General features: G+C 42.4%; 1 protein-coding gene across 1 annotated transcript; it reads right to left on the bottom strand.

The window, feature by feature from the left end:
* Positions 1-2,307: 2,307 nt before the first annotated feature.
* LOC138367221 (period circadian protein-like) lies at positions 2,308-3,463 on the bottom strand. Its single transcript, XM_069328626.1, has 2 exons — positions 3,426-3,463; positions 2,308-2,761 (listed from the first exon to the last, which is right to left on the bottom strand). Exons 1-2 carry the CDS (start codon positions 3,461-3,463, stop codon positions 2,308-2,310), a joined length of 492 nt encoding a protein of 163 aa, XP_069184727.1.
* Between the last annotated feature and the right edge of the window lie 14,006 nt (positions 3,464-17,469).

Below are 17,469 nucleotides of genomic sequence, written 5' to 3'. Positions count from 1 at the left end.
CCTCGCCTCACCTCTCACCTCGCCCACACCAACTGGTAAACAAGACCACGATGAAACTGTAGCGCAAATACTGGAGGCGCATCCCTTTCATAAACAAATTTATGTTCTCCACTTCCATGCATCTCACCCTCCACCTTCCCTGTCCCCTCACCCTCAACCTTCCCTGTCCCCTCACCCTCCACCTTCCATTGCCCCCCCTCACCCTCCATCATTACTCCCCCCTTACCTTTAGAGTGCAGAACCCCCGCCCACCTTACAACTCATCCAGTAGCTTCTCTTAGTGATGTAAGCGAAGGAAATCCACGGTCGTCCCTTATGGCAAGTTATCCAATTAGCTGAGGACTAGTCCCAGAGCCCCCCCCCCCCTATGGGTGGTGAGGGAGGGGTGCTGGGGTCAGGTAGAGGGGGGAGGGGGTGGACGACTGGAGGGATGAGGGGTTAAAGGGGGTTCAGGAGGGAGATAATGAGAGTGTTTAGAAGTGATAATGTGAGGGAGAGTGGGAGAAAGAGAATGAGGAGATAAAAATTAGGTAGAGTGAGAAAAATATTCCCGATACCTAAGTGTTGTGTATTCCAGGGTAATGTACCCAAAGGTAGCGTACCCAAAAGTGGTGAACCCCAGGATAGTGTACCCTAGGGTAGTGTACCCAAGGGTAGTGTACCCAAGAGTGGTGTACCCTACGGTAATATATCCCAGGGTAGTGTACCCCAGGGTAACGTACGTTGTAAAATACAGTAAAATAACGATTCATCTAGAGACATCGAGATAGATATGTTGCTCCCAGTACCACTGAAATGTCGCAACTTCCTGCATCTTATGTTGCATGCAAGATGAGGGTTGTTGAGCCAGTCGGCGTCTCCCACCTCACTTCCTCTCCGCTTACCCATGTCTACTTGTCAACCTGTTGCATCCCAAACGTGTCCAAGACACATGTTGAAGCTTTAGGTGCAGACTATGTTAGTCCCTACGTACTAGAGGTAGAGTATGTTAGTCCTTTTCTGACTTTACCCGTCTCTTTCTCTCTCTCTCTCTCTCTCTCTCTCTCTCTCTCTCTCTCTCTCTCTCTCTCTCTCTCTCTCTCTCTCTCTCTCTCTCTCTCTCTCTCTCTCTCTGAGCATGTCAATTTGGCCAAGCTGAAGACTCCGAGAAGTGACTTCTCATCACTAACTATCTTTTCAACTATTTTCATCACCTACCAAATTAACTGAGTTAATAGTTTTCATGAAAATCGCACTTGGTGGTATGGTTTCAGTCTTATATTTCTTAAAACATTAAACTTAGGCTTTCCTCGCCCAGCCTACGTCCGTCCCGTACCCCAGACCATTACCCCTTCAAATTTGGATGAGGCTAGCCCCATGCCTCTAGCTTCCACCTTTAGACACACAACACAAACATTCTTTCCTCTATATAACACAATAATACAAATATATGTTCAAAGATAAAATTAAAATTAATTACTGAGCCAGTTTTGGGGATGAAACCTCCTGCTGACGACAACAGAAATAGGGAGAATGTTTGCAAGAAATATTGATAGAGTGGAGCTGAGGTGACACTGAGACCAGGTGTAATTACCTTCGACAACCTCTTATGATCACCAGAGGTTGTAAGTGGATCATTCAATTACCTTATTAATTTGTCTTGACGGAGCACAGCGAGAGAGGCAGGTAAGGACAGGTGCGTCTATGGAGCAGAAGATTTTTGTCTGTCTTTCTATTTATGTCTGTGTCTCAGTATCACTGTCCCTTTGTATATTTTTTCTGTTTTTATTTTGTTTTCATTGTATATAATACATCTATTTGTATAATCTTTTTCCACCTGCCTTCTCTTTTCTTTGGTACCATTCAATTTCAATAACACTCCTTGTTTCATTCTACTCTCTCACTTCCAATATCCCCTTTCTCACGGTTTCTTCTCCTCCTCCTCATCTTCCACTCCTCCTGCTCCTCCTCCATCTCCTCCTTCTAATCCTCCACAAATAACATCCAGTAGCTATTGCCTGAGGGCCGCGGCCTGGTCCTGAAGACGAGCTCTTAGGAGTTGAATTTATAACCTCGGCAGAGAGAGAGAGAGAGAGAGAGAGAGAGAGAGAGAGAGAGAGAGAGAGAGAGAGAGAGATACAATAATAAATATATAAATGATATATGATGTTACTTTCATTTTCTGCACATTCACCGCAAGCTGTGGTCTCTCACATACATCAACAAACTCCATTTCTATACATTAACTTTCGACCTGACATCAACATTCATCACGTCTGATATGATCCAGTTGTTCTTATCATTCACCAGTTTCACAACTTTTTCTGGTTAGGTCATACTCCTCCTTCCTGATGATGACCCTCGTCCTTCATCACCTCCTGCTCCTCCCTCCTGGACTTCGTTATATGTAAACTGAGTAGTGCCCGCAGCAGTGCCAGCAGCAGTGCCAGCAGTAGTGCCAGCAGCAGTGCCAGCAGTAGTGCCCGCAGCAGTGCCAGCAGTAGTGCCAGCAGCAGTGCCAGCAGTAGTGCCAGCAGCAGTGCCAGCAGTAGTGCCAGCAACAGTGCCTGCAGTAGTGCCAGCAGCAGTGCCAGCAGCAGTGCCAGCAGTAGTGCCAGCAACAGTGCCAGCAGTAGTGCCAGCAGCAGTGCCAGCAGCAGTGCCAGCAGTAGTGCCAGCAGTAGTGCCAGCAACAGTGCCTGCAGTAGTGCCAGCAGCAGTGCCAGCAGCAGTGCCAGCAGTAATGCCAGCAGCAGTGCCAGCAGTAGTGCCAGCAGTAGTGCTAGCAGTAGTGCCAGCAACAGTGCCAGCAGCAGTGCCAGCAACAGTGCCAGCAGTAGTGTGTTAGCGGTAAGAACACTAAAGTTACTCTCAACTTTACCTTGAGCCAGAGATACGTCACGAGGGCCACATTGTACAACTCTGGCCATCGCACTGAACAACATGAAATATTTTACTAAGGTAACGATGGGTCTCACACGGTACAGAATTTCTCTCCTAACATGTTGTGAATTGGAAATGTTCTCCGTAATGTTTTGGGTTATACTCTAACTACTGCTCGAGATGATAATCTATGGTAAGGATCTAGGTAATGCTTCAGGTAATACTTTAAATATTGATCTCGCTAATGATCTAGATAATGACCTAGATAATTACCTAGATAATGATCTTGGTAATGATCTAAATAATATATATATATATATATATATATATATATATATATATATATATATATATATATATATATATATAAACTATAGAGAACAGTCAGATACATGAATGAAAGCGCTCGAGTGTAAATGAGACTTGCCTCGCCTACTACACTTTTCTATATTAACATGTACCTCTCTCCCTCACATCCTACTCCTCTCCCACACTTTCCCTTCCACCTCTTCCAGAGAGCGCGGCTTCCTCCCAGCTTCCGTCTAGAAGTCAAGGAATCACACTATCCATCTTCATACACGTGTCCTCCGTAAGGCGCCATCTTGCCTGGGTAATGGACCGGTATTATGCTCCAGAGGCGCCCAGATGCACGGATGGGCGTAGGGGGGGTTGACGAAGAGTTGGGGGGTGGGGGGAAGGTGTCCGGGGGGTGGGGGGAAGGTGTCCGGGGGGGGGGGAAGGTGTTGTATACTTATCAATGCTGGTTAGTATTGTAAATGTGTGGCCACGTCTGTGGTAGAACATATAAATCAAAACCAAAAACGTACATGACTATCAGTGACTACGAGGTAGTGAGGTTTCGCTCCTCATTCCCCGCCTATACTATCTTTGTTGTAAATGTTGCATTATAATTGGACCCTGCCCATTCCCCACGATATCTTGAATGTTGTAATCATGTTCATTAGGTATTGTATAAGGTTGTGTGATTTAATTTCGTTAGCAAATCCTTATAACTTGACCGTCTCAGTTCTGACAGTAATGTTGTTGCAAACCTCTACACCTTTTCATTTTTTCTTCTGTGATTTATAAGGTCCAGCAGTGGTCTTTAACATGCTGTATATATTGTCTTGAAAGAATCCTCATATGATGCCGATGTTACTTTGTTTATATTGGAACTATAACCATTCTCAAATTGCTTTCTCTTTCCGATTCCTATAGTTGCCTTCTTTCTTATGGTGTATAACAATTCTTCGTCTCATTTCTCCCATTCTCATTTTCATTACTTTATATTTGTTGAAAATACATTCTAGCAGCCGCTCTTGTCTGCCATTCTTGGAGATTGTCAGTGTTTCATGATATTTTCTGCAGATCTTCTCGATCTTCTTATTCCTCACTAACTTTACGTGATCCGAAATTTTGTTTACATATACGAACTCTCTTCCTTCTAACATTCATGTATGTTAGGAACAGTAGTTGTCCTTGCACCGAGCCCTGAGGGACCCCACTTGACACTTTCCTCAAGGACCACACCTCTCTGGGACTGTTTCCTGTTCTTCCAGTACGCCTTTACCCACTTATATGTCTTAATAGTTGTAACAGTTTCTTTCTTCGTCTTGTACACCAACAGTTTACGAAGAACACTATCAAATGCCTTTTCATAAGTAGTGTGATCATGGTGATTGGGTCAAGTTAGTTGTTGTTGGTCCTGATGGTAGGAGTCATGGTAGTGGGTAGTGATGGTGCTGCTGGTGGTAGTTATCCAGGTAGTGGGTGGGGATTTAGTAAGTGGTAGTGATGGTGGTGTGAAGACCACGTATCACCCCCCAGATGAGACCCGCCCGGGCAGTTGGGTGTGACCAAGCTGGTTTAGATGATGTAAGAAATTCATGAAACAAAGGCAAGGGAAGGCTATTGGAGATGGGGAGAAAGTGAGAGATTGGGAGAAATTGTAGATGAGGAGAACGTGAGAGATTGAGAGGGGAGGAAGCTGGAAATGGGGATTGGAAGAAGTTGGAGACAGGGAGAGGAAGGGAAACTAAGATGAGCCAGCAAGGCCAATATCGAGGTAGAACTCCAGGATACACATTGAAAACCAATAATGCTGGGAGGGAGAGGCGCTGTGAAGGTGGGATGGTGGATGCTGGCGTGAGGTGATGCTGCTCTCACATCCGCGGTCTCCCAGATGAAGAAGGATGCTCAGGCCATGACAGTGCGGAATGACTTCTTTTGGATCACAGATGTCACGTAGGACCCTTGTCCTGTTCTCTGTTTGTTGCACTCGACCGAGACATTGTTACTCTTAGAGTACATCACTCATTAAGCAGTAACAAGAAAAAATCACTGCTTTATACAAAAACACTCAACACAGCAACACCCAACACACCAACACTCAACAGACCAACACTCAGCACACCAACGCTCAACACACCAACATTCAACACACTAACACTCAACACACTAACATTCAACACATCAACACTCAACACACCAACACACCAACACTCAACACACCAACATTCAACACACCAACACTCAGCACACCAACATTCAACACACCAATGAACGCAATACTGATAAAAGTTATGCCACCGAGCAATTGTTTGCAACTCAAAAATGCAAGAAAAGTTGCCAGGGGAAAGAGCCTTCCGTGAAAGTTTTAACTTTTATTCGGCTTTCTCCAGTTTTCCTCGGCTTTCCCTGGGGAGAAGAGTTGTGACTTCTCAGAGAGTTATATTGGTGATGTCATCAGAGATCAGCTGGCTTTAGCGCTCTCAGTCCATGTTGTTGTGCTGCTCTGAGTGCTGGAGGTGCAAGTAGCAGGGCAGTGCCCACTCTCATACCCGGACCCATGCTGAACTGAGTCCAGAATTCCCTCTTACACCCGGGCCCTTGCTGAACTGAATCCACTATCATACCCGGACCCCAGACTACTCTGTAGTATGTGTACACATGTGGGTTGGGTCAAGCCAGCCTCACCTGAAGCGGTTATGTATTAACAAAAACTAAGGGACGCGAAGCTTAAAACTTTCTAGTGATATATGTTGCCAATATAAAAAGACCTCCTGTTTCACCACCTCGAACCCATAAGGTGGGTCTCTGGGGGTGGAATGGGGTGGTGGGTCCCTGTGTGGAGTGTGAAGTGGGTCCCTGTGTGGAGTGTGAGGTGGGTCCCTGTGTGGAGTGTGAAGTGGGTCCCTGTGTGGAGTGTGAGGTGGGTCCCTGTGTGGAGTGTGAGGTGGGGACCATGTGTGGAGTGTGAGGTGGGTCCCTGTGTGGAGTGTGAGGTGGGACCTTGGGTGTGGTGCTAGGTCCTTGACGACGTTGATCTCGGGAACAAGGAACATCCATTACCACTTACTGGAATAAAAGGCGTCAGTAACGAAGCACTCTACATATGAAATATTGTGAGAAGAAATGTTTCCTTGGGATTTAACTCGTGTGTCGGGCAACTGACGTACTGTTGGAGGAGGATCCGTGAAGAAAATGGTATTGATGCAGCCGGTCCTCTTAAGGTTTCCTAACGTCAAGAAACTGTCGCACTAAAGTGCCCTTATCCTAACCTACCAGAGGACCCAAACCAAAAAACGGAACATTATGTCACTTTCGCGAGCCGCTACCATTTTCTAGTACGGCAATTTTTGGCATTACGTAGAGTATACGTCAAAATGCGACGTTCTATTACGGGAAAGAGGTGGCTGACAAAGGTGTGGGAGTGGTCGTTCTGTTCTCTCGCTCCCAATACACTCGTGCCTCTTTATTTAGTTCCACATAACTTTCTGCTGCCCATTAGTCACTTCTCCCTTGCAGGGGCTGTACCTTGGTGCATAAGTTGTCCTAACTTCTCTACTTTCTCGTTTAAGCTTGAAATTCCTGTATATACTGGTACGTTCTGGTGGCACCAAGCAGCTTCCAGCATCTGCTGCTATTATATTTATTGCTCAGAGGCTCCACATCGTCTAACTAACCCTGGCACAATACATAACGATGTCTGAGGTCACACGCACGCCCGCACTCTCACACACACACACACACCAATGACCAAAGAGTCAAAGCTCAACCCCCGCAAGTACAATTAAGTGAGTACACACACACACACACACACACACACACACACACACACACACACACACACACACACACACACACACACACACACACACACACACACACACACAGTTTCCCTCTTTGTAATATCTCTTCAATGTTCCAGAAATATAACCTATAATACGTTGGCTTATTCTTGATAGTTTAGTTTGCTTCCTTCGTTACGATCCTCTGTTCATGAGGTGGTCCCAGGACCTCTCCCTCATAAGTTATTTTATTATTCGGCTCCATGTGTCGCGCTTGATGGAGTATAGTTCAGGATTTACAGTTATTGCAATTGGCTGTGTTGTCTGTGTGCCTATATTCACTTAATTGTACCTACTGGTCCGAGCGTTGGGCGTTGGCTCTTGGGTTTTCAGCCGGTTCTCATATAATGTACTGATGTTCGAATATTGGATTTCCTTCACTTTACATTTTGATTCTCTGCATGGGGTTAGTCTTAAGTGCCTCCTCTAACTCATTAAATTTATTCACTAGTTTGTGCTCATCTACTTGCATTTATCTTATTGTGCTTGCAGGGTTTGGGCTTCGGCTCTTTGGTCCACTCTCTCTACGGTAAATCAACTAGTGCACAGATTCCTGAACCTACTCGGCTTTATCATATCTATATTTGAAACTGCGTATGGAGTCAGCCTTCGCCACTTCCTAATACTTTCCAATTGTTAACTACTCTGACACTAAACAGTTCTTTATAATATATCTGTATCTCAACTAGGTTCTCAGTTTCCACCGGTGTTCTTTGGTGCATGTGCCACCTTCTAAATAGCATGCCTCTATCAACCCACTCATTCCCTTGATAATCGTATATGTGGTAATTATGTCTCGTCTAACTCTTCTATCTTCCAGCTACGTGAGGTTTAAATCGAGTAGCCATTTCTTGTAAGTCATACCTCGTAGTTCTGGGACTAGTCTGGTGGCATACCTTTACACCTTCAACTTCGCCCTGTTTTTGACTAGATATGAACTCCAGGCTGAAGCCGCACATTACTGGATTGGGCCGAAATATGTGGCATACAAGACTCTGAAGGATTTCTTATACAATTTGTTAATGCTGTTCTTATGTTAGCCAGTTCCCTATGACATCGTTCCACATTGTACTCGTTTGAAATTGTCGACCCCGGCTATGTTGGGCTCGTACCCGACAGCTATCACAGTGGAAAGTTTTTTGAGGCAAGCCTCAAGGGCTCTGACCTCCAATCTTGGACAGACAGACATTAATTTTTATAGATACATATTTTCTAGGTTTAAATTTGTTATGTTCATATTTTTATATCCAGTATTTATATTTTAATCTTCACGAACTCCCTGTCTTAAAATAAACTCGTCTCTGAAATCAGAAGAAATTAAAAATCCGGCAAATTATTTCAAGCTCTATTGAGCTTCGATGATTATTGGACAATATTTTTAGCCCGATACTGGCAAACAGTTCGTTACGTCAACAGTGAACTGCCTTAACGACAACCCGGTCGTTTTCGTTGCAATTAAACTGAAATCGCTAGTTGGTATATATCGGATATATTTTACTTTTTCTAATTTCAATATTTTGTTAATACGTATATTGTCCAGAAGAGAAGACAGCAAATAACATGCTATCTCACCATGTCTAGACGTCTGGTGGAAAACTTTGAAACTGCCCAACCTGAATTTGAAAGAGATCTGGGAGTTATGATTAATATTACTTAACCTAAAAAAAATCTATGCATAAGTGTACGGAATAAATCAAGTAGGATACTGGAAACTGTTTGTCGGAGAGTTAGCAATAAGGGAAAGGCTATATAGGCCGAAAGATATACCCAACTTCTCGGAGTATATACACTGAGAGTTTACTATAGTCCTGGACTATACTCAAGTCTACAGTATACTTTTAGTTGGTCAGAAATTAACTGTTGTGGTCTTATTAGCCTTTTCGGGTGTTAGACTTTAAGTCCGACACCACAACCAATCAATAAGACATCCAGTATTATTTGTCAGTGTTATCTTACCCTTGTTAGGCCTCATTCAGGTTATTCAGCTCAATTTTGGCCACTGAACTATAGTACTATAGATATCAATTCAGTAGAACATGGACAGTGAAGAATGACAAAATTAATCCAAGGAATTAGCGAGAAGTCTCTCAAATGATGAGCAATTAAGAAAGATTAATTTGCATTGTCTGGAAAGGATTAGGGGTGACAGAACTGAAATATATACTAAAGGATGCTGAACTCCAGTATGCAGCAACCCAGGTAATACTCTTATGCTGCACTCGAAATAATATGTGATGTATGCTACACCTCCAGATAAACCATAAACCTCAACACAGTAAGTCACTGAACTCTCCAGTTAGCTACAAACTATCAAAACAAACCACAGGACTATGCCACTAACAAGACTACAAAACAATAACCAAAAGTACTATGTAACGAGCCACAGGACTTCGCAGTAGCCACTATGTTCCTCAAAAGATCACATTACATAAACATTTGCCACAGTGCTGCGTAATCATCACCACCACTACACTCTTAGCCCCATTGTACCGTACTAATTCACAGTAAAAAAAACCAATAATCGACTTATCACTTCAATAATCTTCAATAATCCACGAGAGAGCGTCATACTTCACAATACGCTACACTCTGACACTCGTAAACACGCCCAAGCCCGTCTAAATGTACCAAGATGCGTCCTAATGCAAAATAATACACTTGTTCCTTCATGCCCCGCAATACGGCTCGAGACGCCATTGAGGTCAACGTCATAATGAACTTAGTGTTCTCTATGCCATAATAATTTACTATGATATGCCGATCAACGCCGTTATTCGGCAAAATGTACCACCATCATATGCCTTCATACGCAATAATATACTTGAACGTACTTAAGCAATATTGTCTGGATCTGTTTGACCTTCACGCAACTCCTTAAATTATTGTATTACAAATGTGGCTAGTTGCCGCTATGCATGTTTCCACCTAAGCTTACTTCTCGTCCCTTTTTTCTCTCTCTCTCTCTCTCTCTCTCTCTCTCTCTCTCTCTCTCTCTCTCTCTCTCTCTCTCTCTCTCTCTCTCTCTCTCTCTCTCTCTCTCTTTTTCTCTCCCTCTCCTCCCCCTATATTTCTCTACCTCTCTCTCTCTCTCTCTCTCTCTCTCTACCTCTTCCTCTCCCTCTCCCTCTCTTTTTCCGTAATGTTTTGAACAAAACTGTTGACAGTTTCTGGCTGTTCTGTGTCCTCTCTGTGCTCTACCAGTGTGTCAAACCCTCCTGCTCTGTTTCAAGCCTCATTTCGTATTCATAGTTCGAAATTATTTTTGTCCATTTTTCCATCAAAACCTTGCCATAAATTCTTGTACCATATAGTGCTTTTGTCCAGTGCACTTGTATGCATACACTGCCTCATGCATGCATACTTACAAGTGTGTGTATATATATATATATATATATATATATATATATATATATATATATATATATATATATATATATATATATATATATATATAGGGGAAATAAAGGGAAGCTTTTTTCCTAAAGGCTGTAGATTTCTTCAAACTCCTCCGACGCCGGGCAGGAACCGAGGATGCAGCGGGCATTTCCCCCATGGGTCGCCATACTGATGCGCTTGACTGTTACTTTGTGTTACAGTTTACAGAAAACACACACACATATAGGAATCACTGTTCGAAGTCCTCATCCATCTCTTCGGAGTTGGGGTGCGTGCACCAGATATAGCAAGCATTTCATTTTTGGATCGCGACACTAAGAACATATATGATTTCCTGAACATATATTTGACCATTAAGCCAACGTTCGAAAAGTAGAATTATTTTGATAATTTTGCGAAGATCAGTATTAGATATTTTACTAGTCTGTAATATTTTGCTAATTAAATTGTCTAGGTTATGCTAGTCTTAGAGCTCCCAGGAGGTTTGTATGGCACTGTGCCATGCTGAAATCGTTTGAACTCTGATCCGACCATGTTGGGCATGTACCCTTTTCCAATTACAGAAAAGAATTGAGTAGGGTTAGCACCAAGCATCTAGCTTCCAGCCTCGGACAGACGTCTCCGTTTATAGCTGTGTAGATATACACAGGAAGATGACAGCGACTGGTGTGGTGCAGGAACCAAGTTTTAGGAGATTATCTAGACTGAGGTTTATGTCGCCTTTCGTCAAAATGGGAGTATTTGTCCACTGGGTCTCTTGCTACCCAATGGGCACAATATCCAAGAGCAACGTTAATTTCACGTCGAATCAACGTCATTCAAATTTCGAACCAATGCCACTCTTAGATATTATGATCACAGAGACAGATCTCTAAATGAAGAAATTAAAGCGATTACAAATAAATACACGCCAATATAGAGATTAATGCTAGATTTTTACTTTCTTGTTAAATTGTTAATATCCAGCTCTGTAATATCGCCTACCATGAAAGAATATGCGAGAACCGAACAATATTCCATAGGAAAGTACAAGTGCTTTGAAGAGTATCATCATCGGAGTTCTTTGTTTTAAACGTTCTCATTTTCCACCCTATGATTTCCCTGACTGTTGATATTTTTTGCTTTGTAGTGATCTGTAAACGTCAGGTCTTCTGACTTTATTATTCCAAAATCTGTGAGTTTATCGCTAACTTCTAATGTTTTATATCTTGTTCTTGTGGTAAGGTGTTCGCTATTTATCCTGCCCAAGTAATTGGAATTATTTTCCGTTAAATGTTTTATTGCACAATGGTAGACTATGTAGGTATTGTTTATTTTACCGAAGATGACCTTGACACCGGATCGCCGAGTCGTGGTCGAGGACGCTGCAGCAGGAGTGGCTGCAGAGGGGCAGCGATCCATCACCGCCCAGGCAACTGTTAGGGCCTTATGCTTGGGTCGTCAGGAGAAGTCTGGTATTTTATGAGTCGTACAGCACTTGATGTTCTACCTGTTTCCTCGCAGTTACATTGCGTTATGCTTCATCACTCTTGATTGCCCGGAGATAAAGCCCATCTTAAGCAGCATCGCTTCAGTGAAGGACGGTGGTGCGGGAGTCGTTCACACAAGGGCTACCCCGGCACACACACACACACACACACACACACATTCTCAAGGGAATCGACAGGGTAGATAAAGACAGGCTATTTAACACAAGGGGCACACGCACTAGGGAACACAGGTGGAAACTGAGTGCCCAAATGAGCCACAGAGATATTAGAAAGAACTTTTTTAGTGTCAGAGTGGTTGACAAATCTGTACACCTGTTGATTGACGGTTGAGAGGCGGGACCAAAGAGGCAGAGCTCAATCCTCGCAAGCAAAATTAGGTGAGTATACACACACACACACCAGCCGGCCGAGCGGACAGCACGCTGTACATGAGATCCTGTGGTCCCGGGTTCGATCCTGGGCGCCGGCAAGACACATTGGGCAGAGTTTCTTTCATCCTATGCCCCTGTTACCTAGCAGTAAATAGGTACCTCGGAGTTAGTCAGCTGTCACGGGCTGCTTCCTGGGATGTGTGTGTGTGTGTGATGTGAAAAAGTAGTAGTAGTTAAAAACAGTTGATTGACAGTTGAGAGGCGGGCCGAAAGAGCAGAGCTCAACCCCCATAAGCACAACTAGGTGAATACACACATACACACACACACACACACACACACACACACACACACACACACATGCCAGACACAGGATACAGAATAGGAGATGAAGTACTTAATGAAACAGACAGAGAGAAAGATCTAGGAGTTGATATCACACCAAACCTGTCTCCTGAAGCCCACATAAAGAGAATAACGTCTGCGGCATATGCGAGGCTGGCTAACATCAGAACGGCGTTCAGGAACCTGTGTAAGGAATCATTCAGAATCTTGTACACAACATATGTAAGACCAATCCTGGAGTATGCGGCCCCAGCATGGAGCCCGTACCTTGTCAAGCACAAGACGAAGCTGGGAAAAGTCCAAAGGTATGCTACTAGACTAGTACCAGAACTAAGAGGCATGAGTTATGAGGAAAGGCTGCGGGAAATGCACCTTACGACACTGGAAGACAGAAGAGTAAGGGGGGACATGATCACAACCTACAAAATTCTCAGGGGAATCGACCAGGTAAACAAGGATGAACTATTCAACACTGGAGGGACGCGAGCAAGGGGACACAGGTGGAAGCTGAGTACCCAAATGAGCCACAGAGACATTAGAAAGAACTTCAGTGTCAGAGTAGTTAGTAAATGGAATGCACTAGGAAGTGATGTGGTGGAGGCTGACTCCATACACAGTTTCAAATGTAGATATGATAGAGCCCAGTAGGCTCAGGAATCTCTACACCAGTTGATTGACGGTTGAGAGGCGGGACCAAAGAGCTAGAGCTCAACCCCCGCAAGCACAATTAGGTGAGTACAATTAAGTGAGTACACACACACACACACACACACACACACACACACACACACACACACACACACACACACACACACACACACACACACACACACACACACACACATTGACACGCCCATCCATACACATCACGTATGATTTACATTGAAGTGAGATAAACAGAGATGCATCAAACAGGCTCCTGCCCGTCGCAGTATATCAGTAGTGACTTATTGACGGAATTGTGTCCGAGGTCGCGCGTAATACAAGTGTATCTTCGTTGTATTAAATTGCCTTTGTTATTCTCTTGAACCTTTATATTCCTTACTTCTGTTCAATTGTCTTGTATCTTCCATGTTTCTTGTCTCTCTCTGGTGCTACTTTACCCCCTCTTTATCACACACTTTCTATTTTCTCTCACCTCACACTTTGTCTTTGTATCATCTCTTGCCCGCACTTTTTCCCTCGTTTAACTCTTTTTCTCTCCATTCTCCCACACTTTTCTTTCTGCTCGTTCAGTTCCCTTCCATTTCTCGCTCTGTTTCCCAGTCTCCAGCTGTATGAGGCAAGCGGGGAGGGATAAATATTTCCCTGGCGCCAGAAGGTGGTGTGCAGCGGGAAGATAGTGCGATAGTGTGGGAGGAAAAGCCAGTAAACCCGTTCTGAGGAGGCGAGCGTGAGAGAGGTGTGAGGATGGGGGTGGCAATAAGCAGTGATGGCGCCACAACCTCTCTTGACGAAAAGGACAAAGGAAAAGAGAGGCAAATTGAATGTGATAACTTCGGGAAGACGGGAGGAGCGAGAGTGATGGTACAGGAGTTAAAATATAAGAGCGACAAATACGCGAATCTTAACAAGATATCATCACCACCTGAGTACAAGTGGTGATGATAACCCTGAGATGAGTATAGATGGTGATGGTAACCCTTAGATGAGTCCAGGATCTCAACATCGACATATTTAGTAGTCAGCAATAAGGTCATTAGAAACGTATGACGTATGGGAGAGGGAGAGAGAGAGAGAGAGAGAGAGAGAGAGAGAGAGAGAGAGAGAGAGAGAGAGAGAGAGAGAGAGAGAGAGAGAGAGAGAGAGAGGACGAACAAAAAAGCACAAATATCGCCATCAGGGAGCTGGGAGAGTGAAGGTGCGAGAGAGAGGAGGGTGCCAAGGTGTGTGGGAATAAGGTGGACGCCCAGCCAATAGACGACGGCGATGTAAAGAACGGGAAGATTAATAGTTTTGCTGCAGAGAGACGAGAGAGAGGGAGAGAGAGAGAGAGAGAGAGAGAGAGAGAGAGAGAGAGAGAGAGAGAGGAGAGAGAGAGAGAGAGGGAGAGAGAGAGAGGGAGAGGGGGAGAGAGAGAGAGATGTTGGTAGAGAGATGAAAGGAGAGAAAGAAGAGTGATAAAGGGAGATAGAGAAGAGAGATGCTAAAAGGTGTAAAAAGAATCGTTAATAAAGGGATGGACGCGTGGATAACAAACAAGAGGGATGCTGTGATCAGGAGGCCGGGGGTGTCCGGAACGCTTCGTGGTGTATGGAGAAACATCTTCTATCTTGATCAGGCGAAGAAGGGAGAATATTGATAGATTTTACCAACAAATTTATGTTAAAATTCAGATCAGACCCGAGATGAATGATGCTGTGTTGTAGAATGCTTGGCTGACCTGTAGGAAGCTTGGTTGACATGAAGGATGTCATGGCTGACATGAACGATATACGCCCCATTACTTTAAGGGCGAATTTTTTTATTTAATAATATTGAAAAAAAATATAAATAAGATGATACAGGGAGAGCAGAAGAGAGTCAAAGTCCAACTTGTGGAGGAGATACTAAGGTGTCATCCCCGATAAGAGGAGGAGGGGGAAAAGATAGGTAGAGAAACGGAGAGATCAGGTACGTGGACAGAAAGATGGTGGGATTAGTAACAAAAAAAGAAAGGTCATAACATATAGTAAATGGATAGATAAGTAGATAGAGACTGGGGAATCAGTAGAAAGAGAGTGAGAGTGATGGAGATGGTTCCTGAGTAGTGTAAAGGTTAGAGATAAATTAATAAGTTTATGCTTGAAGGAGACAGAGCAACAGTATGCAAGAAATGACTTGGACACTTGCACTGGCAAATGTGGCTAGAAAGCCTTCCTCTTCTGACATATCAACATAAACACATGCTTACACAATTTCACACATATGTATACAAAATATACATCTACATATGTTTATGCATATTTTGCACACCAAACAGCATAATCAGTTCAGCGCAGGGAAGGCATTCAACATCATGACAGCCATTGTCCAGTCATCCTGCCAGCTTACACCGGGCCGTCACGTTAGCCTGGATTAAAGGACACTGTAGAGAGTATTAAACGATCTTACAGGTTGTATTTAGAGGGTTCTCGTACTCTCAGTAGTGCTAGAGGCCTGTGGCCTCTCCAGACTTATCGTCACTACAGGATTCAACCAATCTTGACCGAACTTATATTACTCTGAGGAAACTTTAATTTACTTGACATGACCTAACCAAACCTTGCATTCTCTGAATAGCTTCACTTATTCTAGTTACTATTTATATATCCAAACGTTCCCTAACTTAACCATCGTTTTCTTTATCTAACTTATCTTAACCAGTGATTTTTTTATCTAAATTATCTTAACCAGTGTTTTCTTTGTCTAACTTACCCTAACTAGCGTTTACCTAACTCAATGTTACCTGGGTTTATGTGAGAATTCTTCAACTTTTATATCATCGTTTACTAACGAATATGATTTTATATTTTCATTTAATACGAAAAAACTTTATTAAGGACAAATCAAATAATTCAGTTTTGGAGAGACCGATTAAATTTATGAAACTGATATATTTAGATAACATAACAACATCTCTACATGTTTCTATTAGAAGTCAAAATAATATACAAATCAACCCACACGAGGAAGATATATTACGGGCTATTCATGCCCGTGCTACCTCTTGGGTAGCTTAATCTTTATCAATCAATCAGGAAGATATATGTTCCTGGTACTGCACTCAGAGTGCCTGTAACTCCCGGGTCTCCCCTGGCAGTAATAGCCGCCTCCTCTATAAAAGGCAAGCTTGTTAAACAGAACCTTTTAAAGAGTTACCTGTGTTAGTAATTTTGGAATTTTGTTATACTATAATTATTATTATGATTTATAATTATATTAACACTAATAATAATTTAAATTCAGAACTTGAATTTAAATTCGTTATTCGCAAATGTATTATTGTTTACACTTACTCAAATTCTTAAACTTTAATTCATAAACTAATTGCTCATATATAATTGATTTAATTTACAGAATTTTAAATGCATTATAAATTTCTTCAAGACAAAATTAACAATATAAATATGCTAACACTAGGCATCATAATTATGACGTGTAGACGGCGAGTGACGCAGAACTCCAGCTCGACATCTCACACACTGCAATATATGCAAACAATGTTTTCTAATTACCGACATTAATCTCTACATTATAAAGACCTGGAGACACAATAAATAATTTAATTTAAAACAGAAAATCGAAAGGGTGCACAAAATTTGCAAGATAATTAAAATAAATTAAATATATGAAATTACATTCATTTGTAGAACTTCAACATTTTGCATCAGCAGAGTCAGTTGCTAGCTTCAATCAAAATCACTTTGATCACACAGCTCTTGTACCAGGGATCTGATTTCAACAGGATATAAAATGCTTGTCAACAAGCCGTCTCTTTGTGACAGTAATTCCTTAATAATGTCAAGTATTCAGGTGACGGTATTCCTACTTTCTCTGCTGATTATTTGATTTTATTATACTATTTATATATATATATATATATATATATATATATATATATATAATATATATATATATATATATATATATTTATATATATATATATATATATATATATATATATATATATATATATATATATATATAACCCATATATATATATTTTTACAACCAGCTTAATATTTCTGGTAAAGTGTTCTCACTACTCTCTCTTTCTCACCTCTCTACTCTCATTCTCTTCTCAACATTCTTCACTCTCTACTCTCTCTCTCTCTCTCTCTCTCTCTCTCTCTCTCTCTCTCTCTCTCTCTCTCTCTCTCTCTCTCTCTCTCTCTCTCTCTCTCTCTCTCTCTC

This window comes from Procambarus clarkii, chromosome 21 (assembly GCF_040958095.1).
Source record: "Procambarus clarkii isolate CNS0578487 chromosome 21, FALCON_Pclarkii_2.0, whole genome shotgun sequence".
Lineage (NCBI taxonomy): Eukaryota > Metazoa > Arthropoda > Malacostraca > Decapoda > Cambaridae > Procambarus > Procambarus clarkii.
The sequence above is the reverse complement of the archived record's forward strand: the minus strand, read 5'-3'. Positions and strand labels throughout refer to the sequence as shown.